Source organism: Morone saxatilis, unplaced genomic scaffold, assembly GCF_004916995.1.
Source record: "Morone saxatilis isolate NCDOM2014 unplaced genomic scaffold, NCSU_SB_2.0 Contig19, whole genome shotgun sequence".
NCBI classification, from domain to species: domain Eukaryota; kingdom Metazoa; phylum Chordata; class Actinopteri; family Moronidae; genus Morone; species Morone saxatilis.
The window spans coordinates 23,293,143-23,307,639 of NW_023339751.1; the positions used below are offsets into that span (position 1 = coordinate 23,293,143).

At 40.4% G+C, this 14,497-nt stretch overlaps 1 protein-coding gene across 1 annotated transcript in view; it reads left to right on the forward strand.

The window, feature by feature from the left end:
* The window catches only part of LOC118329160 (inactive ubiquitin carboxyl-terminal hydrolase 54-like), a gene marked incomplete in the record, with an annotated part of 48,668 nt that overhangs the window by 18,023 nt on the left and 16,148 nt on the right, over positions 1-14,497 (forward strand). The window contains 11 exon segments of the mRNA XM_035663143.1: positions 861-871; positions 4,192-4,284; positions 4,374-4,508; positions 4,643-4,756; positions 5,963-6,045; positions 7,780-7,882; positions 8,006-8,152; positions 8,264-8,413; positions 11,508-11,676; positions 12,001-12,192; positions 13,950-14,078. Coding sequence (XP_035519036.1) covers positions 861-871; positions 4,192-4,284; positions 4,374-4,508; positions 4,643-4,756; positions 5,963-6,045; positions 7,780-7,882; positions 8,006-8,152; positions 8,264-8,413; positions 11,508-11,676; positions 12,001-12,192; positions 13,950-14,078 — 1,326 coding nt within the window.

Here is a 14,497-nt window from a genome sequence, read left to right on the forward strand (position 1 = left end):
TCTCTGAGCAACAACCGCACATGAGTTCCTATGTGTGCAAGCACAAATGGCAAATAAAGTTCTTGAATCTTGAATTTGAGGTCAGTCCATCATAGCCAATGTTGAGTGATCTTATTTAGTATTTTTTTGGTCCAACTATTGCTGCTTAATAACACAGGTGTGACTGGGACAGTGTGTTTAAAGAGGAACATAGCTTGAACGCACCTCTTTCAGATATTCAAAAAATGAATTCAGATCCATGGTGTGGCCTCCCCCTGCTCCCCCGTGGTTACCCCTCAACTGACACTCCCACCCCTGAAAAATTCCTCTTTGAGTGTCTTTGTCAGAGTGCTTAAATGAACCATCAGAGAGTAATTCCAAAACTCGTCCTGCTTTTAACAGTTTCATCAGAGCAGAGAGAAAATAAAATAAAGCCCACTGTGATGGATTGTTTCTCTGCAGGTTTCACGTCTCTGCAGATTGATTTTTTAATAGAAAATAAGTGATACTAGAGCTGCAACAATTAGTCGATTAATCGATTTATTCCCAACTATTTTAGTTGTTGAATAATTTAGGTTAGGTTTAAGTCATTTCTCAGCAAAAAAAGGGCAAACATTTAATGGCTCCAGCTCCCCAAATGGGGCGGCTGTGGCGCAGAGGCAGAGCGGGTCCTCCCCTAATTAGAAGGTTGTTGGTTCGATCCCCGGCTCCTCCTGTCTCACGTCGAAGTATCCATTAAGACACTGAACCCCAAATTGCTCCTGATGCTGTGAATGTGTATGAATGCGTTAGTTTCTGTTAGTTTGCCATCGCTGTGTGAAAGTGTGGCGAATGTGGCATGTAGTGTAAAAGCGCTTTGAGTGGTCGGAAGACTACAAAAGGTGCTATACAAGTACAGGTCCATTTACCATTTACCAAATGAGTCAATTTGCTGCTTTCTTTGTTATGTCGAGTAAACTGAATCTCGTTGGTTTTTGGGACTGTTGGTGTGACACAAAGACATTTGGAAACATCACTTTGGCCCATGAGAAATTAAAAACCAGACTTTTCTGATGTTTTATAGACAATGATTAATTGAAAACATAATCTCTAGACTTAAAAATGAAGCCCTGACTGAAATAAATAAGGTCAAACTAAAAACGTATTGATGATTTATAGAATTAAATTGTTTAGGATGTGTAGCAGCGTTGTATAGAGCTGTACTGAAGGTTTGTTACCTGACTGACCTGCTGAACACTGCTGATTCGTCCTGCAGGAACAAAGCAACATATTGGACCTGGTGGGGGGGACAGGAAGGAGAAAACAAACACACCCAAAGTGCTGACACTACAGTATGCTTCAGTAATGCCAAAGATTTACCAGATTCTCACCTCCGTGTTCAATCCGATACACTCTGTGTTTGAGAAGAAAAGGTTCTTGTTTTATTGTTTAAACTGTGTGTATGTGTGTGCTTTCACCACCAGTAATATGTTAGAATTATTAGTTTTTTAATCAACCTCAGTCTTACTTGTGATCTAAAATATTGATCCATTAATAATTGATTGTCTTTCTCATTTTAGCTCAGATATAAAACAGAAAATCATCAAATTCACTTATTGGAGAAACTAGAACCAGTGAATGTTTGGTTAACACTTGCTTGGAAGTTGACTGAAACTAATTGTTGATACATTTTCTGTTGATGGACTAATGGATTAATCAGCTATTCATTGCAGCTCTAGTTTCTACATTCATGAAGTGTAATCGTAGTAAAACCCGTGCAGCTTCACTCATCACTCCAGGGCTTCAAACTACAGCCTCTCTGACTCTGACCTCCAGACCGGCTCCTTTTTAAAACCCTCCTCATAAATAACGTGATGAAAAAATTCCTCTGTGTCTGGATTCCAACTTGCTCAGCAGGAGAGGAGACTCTGTGTAAGAAGGAGAACAAGAGAATTTACCTCAAATGCTGTAAAATCCTTTTAACCTGAAAACCTTTAAAAGTGAGCAGAGAATCAAACTGAATGAAACATTATGTTTGTAATGATAAATAATTATTTTATCAGCTGCAGCTTCAACTGAGTAACAATTAAGAAAACTTAGGGTAGACTTTATCGATCGCACACCCGGGAAATTCACTTGTTACAGCAGCTCAACGTACAACACAACACAGAAAGAGTGGAAGATAAGAAAATGCATAGAAAAAGAAAAGAGTGAGTCATGAACACTATATATACCATGTTTGATGGATCATTGCACACATGACGTGTAATTAAGTATGATTTTATATTTAAATATGAAGGATACATAGGCTGATATGGACTGATGTGTGTTATGCAATTAAATACATATTTATGTATTTCAGAATGGTTGGTCCTGAGTTTGTGTTTGTGCTGAAGATTTCTGATCCTGTTATGAAACGTCTGGCTCCACAACCCGCTGTGACAGCTGTTTAATATCCACTGTGTGTGTGTATGTGTGCAGACTGTCAGTCATGGCTTTGGGAGCTCCATGTGATCTTAGTCAATCATTCAGATTAATTCATGCAGGCTGAACGTTTTGATCTGTAGACTCCATAAGACACCTGTTTGATACAGCTGCACTGGCCTGAACCTGAAGCTCATCATTACACAGTTAACTTTCAAAGTGGTCATTGTTGTGAGAGCCTGAATCTGATTCAGATATGTTTTGTGAATAAATGCCAAAGGAGTGGACACTTAGTGGGTTGACACTTTATTTTTTTTTGTATTTAATTTGATATAATAATAAATAATTGTACTGGTTGTTGTCGGTATTCAGTCATATTTTCATACTTGGGACGGCAGAGTTGGCTCCATGAGGGGGCACCAGGGCACAGTACAGGGGGCGCCAGCTGTACCCGATGTCATTTTCTCTAAGTCAGAGTTGCTGTCAGTATTGCTGGCTACTACTAGCCCTCCTCTTAGTGCACCTCCTGCCAGGCTTACGGTGCTGTTGAGCCTGACACCACCATGGATGACCAAGGAGAAGACCATGAACAGGTCAGTCTCTGCCTGGCACCAGAGGAGGGACAGGCCGGAGTACTCCATGAAAGCAGACGCACCTTTCTGTCATTTGGATTCAGTTCAGTCGATGTAAAACATGCATGTCCCCATGTCCTGTATGTATTTATACCTGGGTTTTTAGTTGTATTATTAAGAATGAGAATGCACTATTTTTGTGAGGATTATTTTTTTTTCCTAGAAATGTCTCCTAGGGAGCATACAACCGGATGGTTTCACTTTCATTATGCATGACCAAATTGCCACTTGCCAGTAATTTGGTGCCCCCCTGCTATAAGCCTTGTGCCCCCCTTGGTTATTTGTTCTAGCTTAGACACTGTTGGCCCGTATGATCATCAAAGTGCTTAAATTACATTCTGTTTGATCTTAGACCAGTAAACAGGCAGAACTTTAACCTGCAGAGACCCTGAAATCAAATACTAAACAGACACGTTGTGACATTTGTGTTCTCCGACACGTGCAACATCATGTTCTCTTTTTCATCGTCTTGTCTCTCACACACACACACACACACTTTCTCTCAACATCACTCTCACTTTGTCACACTCAATCTCTTGCACACACTCGTCTTCGTCACGCAGGAGTCCAGATGGTTTCCTGAAGCAGATGGAGAGAGGGACGAACACAATTTGACATGCTAACATGCGCATACACACACGCACACACACGCATACACACACAGACACTTTCATGTCTTTCTCACACAGATTTACTTGTTGTTTTTGACACAGTCTCTCTTGTGCTCTTACACACACTTCTACTAGTCCTCAGGTCCCTAAACTTTCTCTCTGATTGGCCGGCTATGGTCTCAGGTCAGCGTAATCCGTGCTGACAGGTGATTGGCTGGTAGTTGTGCTGATGTAAACACGTCACGTTGAGCCCTTTAGTGGAGTCAGAGCAGCAGGACAGAGCAGCTGCTGCAGCACACAGACACACTGATTCTCTGGAATTTCATTTGGATTTTTAAGGATTTTAATGTGGAATCTTAAACTTTGAACTGAAAGAGTCCCATTTTCTGCTTTTTCTGTCCTTCCTTCTGCTGAGGTGAATATTTTAAAGCTTTTGGAATCAATTTTCCAAGATCCTTTTTTTTTAATTGTTAGTTCTGTGTTATTATTCCTTCCTCCTTATTTCCTCTGTGTTGTCTCCTGCCGATTACTGATATTCTCCCTCTGTCTCTGTCTCTGTCTCTCAGGTTCTGTGGCACCTCGATATCTTCCGACGTAGTTTCCGTCAGCTGACGACTCATAAGTGTATGGAGGACTCGTGCATTTTCTGTGCTCTGAAGGTGAGAATTAGTCTAACTGATATTGGAAGCCGATTCTGGACCGGCTTCCTGTGTCTAACCTCGTCTGTCTGTGTTCTTTTGTTCTTCAGAGTATCTTCGCTCAGTTTCAGTACAGCAGTGAGAAAGTTTTACCATCCGATGCTCTTCGCAGCGCGCTCGCCAAAACCTTCCAGGACGAGCAGAGGTTTCAGCTCGGCATCATGGACGACGCTGCTGAGTGCTTCGTAAGACAACACACACACTTGGTGCAGTAATACTTACTGCAAAAACATTCAGTTATGTGAAGTTGAAGTTTACATTTAACCGGGTGAAATGGTGGATTCTCTGATGATCACTTCTGTGCTCTGTGCTTCTGCAGGAAAACCTCCTGATGAGGATTCACTTCCACATTGCAGACGAGACCAAAGAAGACATCTGCACAGCCAGACACTGCATCCCCCACCAGAAGTTTGCCATGACGCTCTTCGAACAGGTGAGACAGAGACGTGGTCTGAGTGTGAGCAGTGTTATAGTATCAGAAGAGTCACAGTCCAACAACTGAGTTCCTCCCTGCTGGAACAAAAGACCAAAAACATTTCCATCTGTCACCTTGAAAACTATCCATTTAGATTAAAGGACAGGTTCACAGATAATTGGTTTTCCTACGCCGGTATCAAGGCGTTTTTTACTGAACTTAACTATCAGAACTAAGATGTTATATTATTATATTATTATGTATCAAACAGTCTCTAGAATCTGCACCCTACTGTGCATTTAGAGATGTTTCTGGTGTAGCAGCATGTCTGTTCTCCATGGATCTGACACCCCACATCTCCGTTCTCCATATGCTCTTCCACAATGCTAATGTTACTTTTTGTGATTGTGTCTGTTCAGAACATGGTAGTTTATGTTGGTAAATGTAATTTTTGTGCAGGTCTATAGGTTCAACCATTAGTGAAGTGAGCCACTTGTCCATGCTGGCATTGTATTGACTGTGATATAACTCTCCCACTCCTGCCATCCTTGGCGATCTGATTACATATCTGCAATTTCGATTAGCCACAATTGGACAGTATGAAAATGGAAACGATCGCCCAACTTAATAGTCAGGTGCTTTCTGTAATCTCTCCTGTAGTCTATAATGGACAGTAAAAGATCACTTTTGAAATATTGCTGCAGTTTTGTCATTTTCACTCATTAAGTTTTAGTAATACCCCTTAAAAGTGACATCACCACATGTTTTACATTGAGTGCTGTCGTGGCGCTTGGTTGTGCACTTCCCAAATTTCTTCTCCTAGTAAAAGACTAGGTGCCCACTGCATAGACAGAGCTTTTCATTTTAAGTTTGATGGTAGACTGGCTGAACAGGTACACCTTTACAAACATCTGTGTAGAGACCACAGGGACCGTCAAAAAATAAAAGCACAGTGACCCAGACCCAACACAGCAGTTCTGTTTAATAGCATAAACGCAACAATTCTTCCTCCACATCGAGGAGCTGTACAGCAGAGCGTGCAGCCGTGTTTGCTCTATGACGATCTCCACAGAATCGTTTTGTTTTGTTCTTACACCAGCAGTTTCAGAGAATACTGCAATGGAGAATGTGTTGAGTAGAAAAGCTTTACAAGTTAAAATTAAACTCTTGATGTAAAAAGAAAAAAGTGTGAGATGTGATTTTTACTCTGTGTGTGTGTTTCAGTGTGTGTGCAGCAGCTGTGGAGCGTCCTCAGACCCTCTGCCCTTCATTCAGATGGTCCACTACATCTCCACCACCTCCCTGTGGTAAGTCTGGGTGTGTGTGTGTGTGTGTGAGAGAGAGAGAGACACTTTGTTTAGAGGACACACCCCCCAACCCCCCACCATTCCTGTCACTAGGTTGCACTTCAGGGTCACCTAGGTAACCAGCTAATCGCTCCCTTGATCATGGCAAACACACTCACACACAAACACATATATATCATATTCAGAGCTAGCATTTTCCACCTCCTGTATTCGGTTACCGAGGCTCACCAACGTTGCCTGGGTGGATGCCTGAGATGCCTCTAAATTGTTAAAACGGTCAGTCATCGCCTTGCTCATACATCGTATCACTGAGAGGATGCTTGATTCAGACTCTAGATCAGGCTCGTTGGCTAACTCTGGGGGTTGCAGCAGCTAGCTCTGCTAGCTCCGGGAGTGGTTGGCCATCAATCTCATTTGAGTCTTTCTCCTGCCACTTCCCTCTTTCAGCTTTTGGTTTTGTCATCCTAAAAATCTCAGATGGAGATATTTATGATATGACACTGGAAAATTAGTTGAAATATTGGGTAGATGACTGAAATATTTAAAAAGTGGAGAGGAGCCCTGGAGGCGCTAGTGAGCCCGGTGCTTTTTTTGTTACTGCAAAAAAAGGGCCCAGAAACTATTTTCCCCATATGCAACCAGTACTTAAAAACAGCTATAATACAATAAGTAAAATTGCAGATTTATAAAAAGATTCTTACCACAATTTGAGCCATGTGGAGCAATGCACATTAGAAAAGCCACTCAGAGCCGTATCAGCAGTCAGTCTGTGATAGTCCTGTGCTGTTCGCACAAATATGTGAAAGTCTGAATAACTTCTTACACATTTATGCCCAGTGAGCAACTTTCACTGTCTCTAGTTCTCTCAGCCATCATCTCCATCCCTTGAACTAGACAAAGAGGGCAACCAAACAAGTACACAACAATTATTTCTATTTGCTCTGAAGGGAAAGTTGTTACCACTGTTGGTGAGCATATACATATCCAACTTTGAACTAACTCCTGCTTGTAGATTGTTTTTTAATAGGGTCCAGCTGGTGATTATCAGACTTCTGGCAGCTTGTTCTTCTTTGCCTCTGTTTGTTTGTGTGTGTGTGTGTTTTTGTGTGTTGTGTGTGTGTTGTGTGTGTGGTGTGTGTGTGTGTGTGTGTGTCTGTGTGCCTGAATGTGTTTGATAAGGCTGTTTGTCTCTACTTTTGAGATGTTGCCATGTGCTGCTCTGATTTAATTGTAGCAAAACAGATGTAAGATGTGACCAATAAATCACCAGCTGAATCAGACCAACGTTTCATCTTGTGATTAGTTTGGTTACTAGATGATGGCAGATATGACCTTTTGTGGAGCGATGTAGCTCCTCTAGTCTTGTTATTCAATGACCACCTTACTGAAGCCGTGCTTAGCCATGACCTAAATCTGTCAACATGTCACAATATTTTTAATATCATAATTACCATTACTTTTCGGTATTATCATAAATGATATGGTGCACCCAATATTTGTCATCTTTGATTGGTCGGGTAATGAAGTTGAGGCTAATGAAATGGCTCTGGTACAACTGAGACAAAATCCTAATGTTGGAATGCAAACGTACCTTTATTTAATATCAACAAAAGCAGTGCCTTTTTTTGTAATTCAAATGCAATATATAAATGTAAAAGTCTCAACTGTAATAATTGTGAGAACATGAGTTACAAAGCTATGAAGATCACATTTACTCCTCCTCATCTTCCTCAGTAACCAGGCAGTGAAGATGTTAGAGTCGAGGGAGAAAGCGACCCCTGGCATGTTTGGAGAGCTGCTAAGAAATGCAAGCATGGGAGACCTGCGCAACTGTCCCGTAAGACACTTTTATGATAATGATAATTAAATGATAAATACTTCTGAAATGTAAAGCTTTCCGTTGTTTCACATCAATGTAAACCTTGTACTTGTTGGTCCTCCTCCTCCTCTCCTTCCTCAGAGTCAGTGTGGTCAGCAGCTCAGGATGGCACGTGTCCTCCTAAACAGTCCGGAGATCATCACCATTGGTCTGGTTTGGGACTCTGATCACTCAGACCTTGCTGAGGACGTCATTCACACCCTGGGGACTTGCCTGCGCCTCGGGGATGTAAGAAGAACAAACACTGTGATAAACATCAGTGTCATCAGCGTACAGTGAAAGAAAGGCAGAAAATGGTTCAGCTGCTTCATTGAACTCTTCTTGTCTCTCTCTCTGCAGTTGTTTTACAGGGTGACGGAGGAGAAGGCTCGCCAGTCGGAGCTCTACCTGGTCGGCATGGTGTGTTACTATGGGAAACATTATTCCACCTTCTTCTTCCAGACAAAGATCCGACGATGGATGTACTTCGATGATGCTCACGTCAAGGAGGTATATTCAGTGATATACAGCAATATAAACACTGATCAGTAGACTTTCTGGTTGCCAAGGGGTTCAAGAAACTAACTAAAAACTGCAATGGTTTTAGTCCAGCTAGGAACCTTTGTCATTCTCTCTCTCTCTCTCTCTCTCTCTCTCTCTCCAATTATTTCCTGTCATCTTTCTACTGCTGACTCACTAATAAAGTAATTAAAACTTTAAATTTTCTACCAAGCAATTATGTCAGAAACTAAGTCACCATAGCACACTCAGGAAAGGTTCGTTGAATTAGCCGAACACTTTTACTTACTTTTGGTATTTCAAGTCAGGAAGAAATACAAGAGACAAACGTGTCTTCAGAGGAAACTTGAAGTATCTTCACAGAAAGCAACAACCTAAATTGTAAAGAGCTGCTGCAGATAAATGAGGTAAAGATGTCGTGGTGTGGAGAGAATTTGGCTTCTTGAAGTTCTGTGAATGAAAAAGTCTGACACAGACCTTCTTGTAAGACATAAAAGCATCGAAACAAGATATAAAAGAACCACAAGACAATATAAAATGACAAGAAGAGTCAAATAAAATGGAACATACAGATAAAATAGAATAAGGTAGAATGAACAGCCGAATAAAACTTATAGTACAATAACATTGCAGTGTGAGATATGAATAAATACACAGAGTTGCATCAGATCTTCAGCTCTGTGGATCATAAAAACAGAATGCTGCTTCTTCAGGTTCAGTTTGGACCCTGGGTTGATTAACGGAAATATTTGCATGTTGGGCGGTGTGGATTGGCTCTCATAAATGGTCGTCAGGTGCGGGTCTTTAAAATACCTGACCTACGCATCACTATACCTCAGTTTTCACTTATTTTTGGAGGGAAAATGTCACCATTTTTTTTTTGGATGTCCGATGTTGAACTGGAAATGGATTTCGTCAACAAGGGTCCTCACAGGTATAGAAGCACAAGTGTGTGTGTGTGTGTGTGTGTGTGTGTGTGTGTGTCTTGGAAAAACACGAAAGACGTAGGTTTAGGAAAGGAAATGACCTCATGTTGTAGTGAGTGATCTCTTCCTGTCCATCCTTACACCTCTCTCCTATCTCTAACCCGTGTCCTCCTTCTTTACCTCCTTTTCCTGCCTCCTTCTCTCCTTTTTTACTTTTAATTTTTTTTCCTCTTCATGTTTTGCTCTCTTTTCTATTATTGCTGTACTGTAATAACACCAGTGGAATGAGATATCACATTTTCTCACTCCCTCTGTCTCTCTGTGTCTCTACTGGTTGTGAAAACAAGGATATCCCTCTATTGTTTATCAGTCCAGCTGTACAGAGGGTGTGGTCAGAGCACACACACATACACTCACACACAGACACATATCCCACCACACCACAGCCAACACTTTTGCTCACACTGCAGACTTTCATTCTATATCTTTCTTTCTCTTGCACAAACACACTCAGCGGCACGCGGTTAACAGACAGGCATTTTGGATTTTGGGACGTCCTGTCAGATCTGAGCAGAGCTGGAGGTGAACATGGACTTTTAGAAAATGGAGCAAGGGTTGAAATAACAAGCGGGAGGATTTGTGTTGCACAGAAAGACAAACTGAGCAGGAAGACGACTGACGAAACCTGGGGTGGTACAACCTCAAACATTTCAGCCGCTCTCACTGTTTTACCTGCTGAGCGGTGTTTCCGAGGTGAATTGGACGTCTTTACTGCGGCTGGTAAATTCACCGGCTGGTTTTCATGATTTTAGTGGATGGTTTGATGTGGAAAGCTTTATTTAAAAATGAGAATATCTATTATTTCAAAACATGTAACGGCGTTGGAATTATTTGAAATATTTTGACTACCTCGCGTTTCCATGCCTGAGTTTGGGTAATTACACCTCAGAGTTTGATAGCATTTAAGCAAATAAGAACCCAGTATTCAAAAGTGGTGCAAGAAAATATCTTATTGCAATATTTTTTTTGTGACATTGTGTCAACTCTCGAAATTTCTGTATCATTTTTTTTGTGTTTAAACCCCCAACCACTAGATAGCAGTGTTGTAAACTTAAACCGAGGGCTATAATGTTACAGGGACTGTGATTAATACAAATGCAGATTCCACTGTTCTGGTCGCATGAAAAACTCTTTTACTCATTTTATACAAGTTGCAATATATATTGCTTGTTTACACTATTGAGGCATATTGAATTCTAACCCCTGTATTGTGATATTGCTATTGATATTGGTATTGTATCGCTGGATTCTTGCCAATACACAGCCCTAGTATTGAATTCACTTCACATCAGCCAAAGTAAAAAAAAATCTGTTTATTTGAGTTTTTTTGTGTAGGGAGAAAAGACAGTTGATGTTAAAAGTGAACTGAGCAGCAGAAGATATGAAATGTAGATGAAATATATATCTGACACTAAAATAACAGCTGTAAAATTTACAGCTTATTGTTCAGAACTCCTGATTCACAACTGAAACTAATCAACTTCAGTTATTGATCTGATATGAATGTTGAAGTGGGATATTCTCCAGAAACTGATGTGATCAGCTCTCAGATTTTCTCTAGAGAACAGTCAGAGAAAGAAAGCGACTTTAGTGACAATTTGCAAACCCTCAACATAGCTAACAATAGTTAGATTACATGCTGTGCATTGTTTGCACTGTATCATGATATTTGTCATGGTGCTAGATTTCTCCAGAATTGCATACCTAACCTTCAAGCAAGTACAAAAAAAAAAATTACATTTAAATCAGGCACTATGTGATCAGAGACTAAACAAGATGAAGAATTACTGACATTTGCTTTATAATGTTTGATATCTGGTGCCATAGACACACTTCTTTCAGTACCAAAACGGTATTAAGGTAAGGTCTGAAAAGTGATCACAAATGTAAAATTTCTTCTTGTACTATCAATCATAAGACCATACAAAAAAATCACAGGAGGCAAAGAGAGTTAGGAATGACCAAAAATATGCAACTAAGAAGAACTTGTGTTTATTTCTATTTTTCTCCACTACACCAGACATTTTGAGTTGTTTTTTTTTTTTTGCATTTTCATCAGCTTTTGGAGTCTTGCCTGTGTTTTTGTGACTCCCCTGCAGATCGGTCCCAAGTGGAAGGACGTGGTTTCTCGCTGCATTAAGGGCCACTACCAGCCTCTGCTGCTGCTGTACGCCGACCCCAGGGGGACGCCGGTATCCGTGCAGGACCTCCCCTCACGCTTCGACCTCCACCACCTCAACAAGGCCTGTTACGACAGCGAAGATTCGGGTAACTACAACACAGCTAGGAGTCGTAGTAGTAGCACAACAGCAAACATTCAGGTAACTAAACCAGAAACGGTAGTGCTTGTAATAGTCGTAGTAGTACTATGACAGACAAGACTGAGGTAACTAAAAGAAAGCTAAGAGTTAGTTAGACGTAGTCGTCATTGTGGCTGTTGTGGTTGTAGCAGTAGTTGTAGTGCTTGTAGCAGCAGTAATAGTTAGGTGAGTCTGATATGATGTGTATCTGTGTGTGTACATGACCACATGTACATCACCACTGACACCCCCACTTGTGTACTAACCCCACCCCCTCCACCCCTCCGGCCAGGCCGCGAGCAGTCAATCTCCAGCGACACTCGCACCGATTCGTCGACGGAGAGCTACTCGTACCGACAGCCCTCCCACTCACACCATGAGTCCCTGGCCAGTCACTACTCCTCTGACTCCCAGGGAACCGTCATCTGCACTGAGCGCCCAGACGGACCCCTGCACGCCTCGCTCTGCAGCCTGGATACCATAGGTGGGTCGCAGTGGGAGTAGCCCAAGTTATCTGGGTAGAGTATAGGAGGCAGGAAAGAGTCTTCCATTGAACAGTATCAAGGTGAAGTATCCAATGAAAAGTTCATTTGAAACATTGGATTGAGGTATGGATATATGTGAGGTAAAGAATAAAAAATTAGGTGGACTTTCATGATGATAACTTTATTTATGGATTTAATTTACTGTTGATTCATGTATAAAATATTAAATAATTTAATTTCCCCGAGTCCAAGGTGACATCTTTAAATGTCTTGTTTTGTCTGACCAACAGTCCAAAACCCAAAGATATTCAGTTTATAGTCATATAAAACAGAGCAACGGCAAATCCCCATAAACCCTGGAACCAGTGGTTAATCAGTTATCAGTTGTTCCACTCCAATTGACAAATGTGTATAATTATATTTGAATACATTTATTCAGTGTCTTTAATGGGAATTAAAATGTAAGAAGCTTAAATAAATGCTTCAGGTTGCGCACGTTCAGGGCTACTGTAGAAAAGTGGTGGTTAGACATGGTGGACTCCATAGACGATGACCCACTCCCTGTGTAGATATAACGGCTCATTATAAGGTAACAAAAACATATTTTACATAAGTACATACATTATTTATTTTCAGGTAATTATACAATGAAAACAACCATATGAATATTATATTGCATTACTGCCAATAAATCCTCCTAATTGTTACACACTGGACCTTTTTTAAAGATTTTAATCTTTAAGAAACAAATGGTAAATCTTATTATCCAGGGATGTGTATTTTTATAGTAAATCAAAAGAACTCTAGACTATACTACCTTTTTAAAGTAGCTCTAAATGCTTCAGATTATCAAGTGATTAATGTTACTACTTAAAGTATATGTCCTGTAAATATAAATCTAAAAATTAGTCATATATTAGATTAAAGATGGAGGTCAATCAATTGATTCGTCCATTTACAGAATATTAATTTGCAAGTATTTTGATAATTGATTAATTATTTCTTCTTTTTTTTTCAAGCATAAATGTCAATCAATATCTTTCAAATTGCAAAAATATCTCAAGGGGTTTGGACAGTTGTTTAGACCAACAAGCAGTTTGAAGATGTCAAATTGGGCATTTTTAATTTTGAATGAAATTATTAATTGATAATAATATAATTAGCAGATTGATTTGATTATGGAAATAATCATTATTTCCAGTGTTAAAATGCCAGCTTGTTGGCGTAACATTAGGAGGATCCAGACTAGATTCTAGGTACTGGGCTGAGGTTTAGATTCAAGGCTGGAAAAGACTAAAAGGGCCATAAATGTCCTAAATAAAATAATAATGCATTTCTGAACAAACAGAATTGGAAATACAGCCCAGTCAAAGTCAGCAGCTTCATAATGTTTATGATGTGAATGAAAGCAGCCATTGACAATCGGCCTTTGTCTGGCATACTGGTAACCAATCACAGCAAGGTTTGCTGAGTCACCTCTCTGATAACACACCATTCATTTTAATTTATTCATTTACATTTATCTTTATTATGAGAAAAAGAAAAAAATATTTAAAAAGTCTGGGGTTTTTTGAAGGAAAATCTGAACTTTATACTTTATGACAAAGTGAAAGAGCGAACATGAAGAGATTTGACCCTGTATGACCCTGCTGTGCAGCAAATCCCACTCCATCCATCTTATTTTTTTTCATATTGTCGTGTTGCATGATGTGGTGACCATGCTGTAAACATCCGTTGCCATGCTTCTTGTGCTAAGGCCACGTGACGGACAGTGAGCAGCACCAGTCTCTGAGGAAGGGAGGCGGGGATAGGAGGCGGAGCTCTAGCCGCCACCGGCGATCTAAACTCGACAACGAAGCCTCGTCGGCTGGTTACCACAGCGAGGGTAGGCGTGGTTTGATCCCCTCAAGGGCTGGGGTATTTGGGGCGCAGGGTGCAAATTACAGGGCAGAAAGGACAAGTGACATTATCATCACCCAGTTCTCTCTCTGTGAACCATTTAAACTGTGACACATTGAACAAAACTCAGTCCATACTGGATTTTTTGTGTTGGTTGTTGATAATAATATATCTGCTGATATTTATTTTTTAAAGATCCCCTCCAGACATGTATTAAGACGTATATCCAAATACTCTGCTTGAAACAATAATGTGGTTCTGATATGTTTTTCCCACAAAAAAAATCCTTCTACCTCATTAAAACTTTCAGAGTCTCTGAATATGCAAATGTTAATTTCTAAAGTTTTCCTGCTGGACTCAAGATGTCTCCTACTTCACTGTAGTTCATTCTTAGTGGATGTGCAC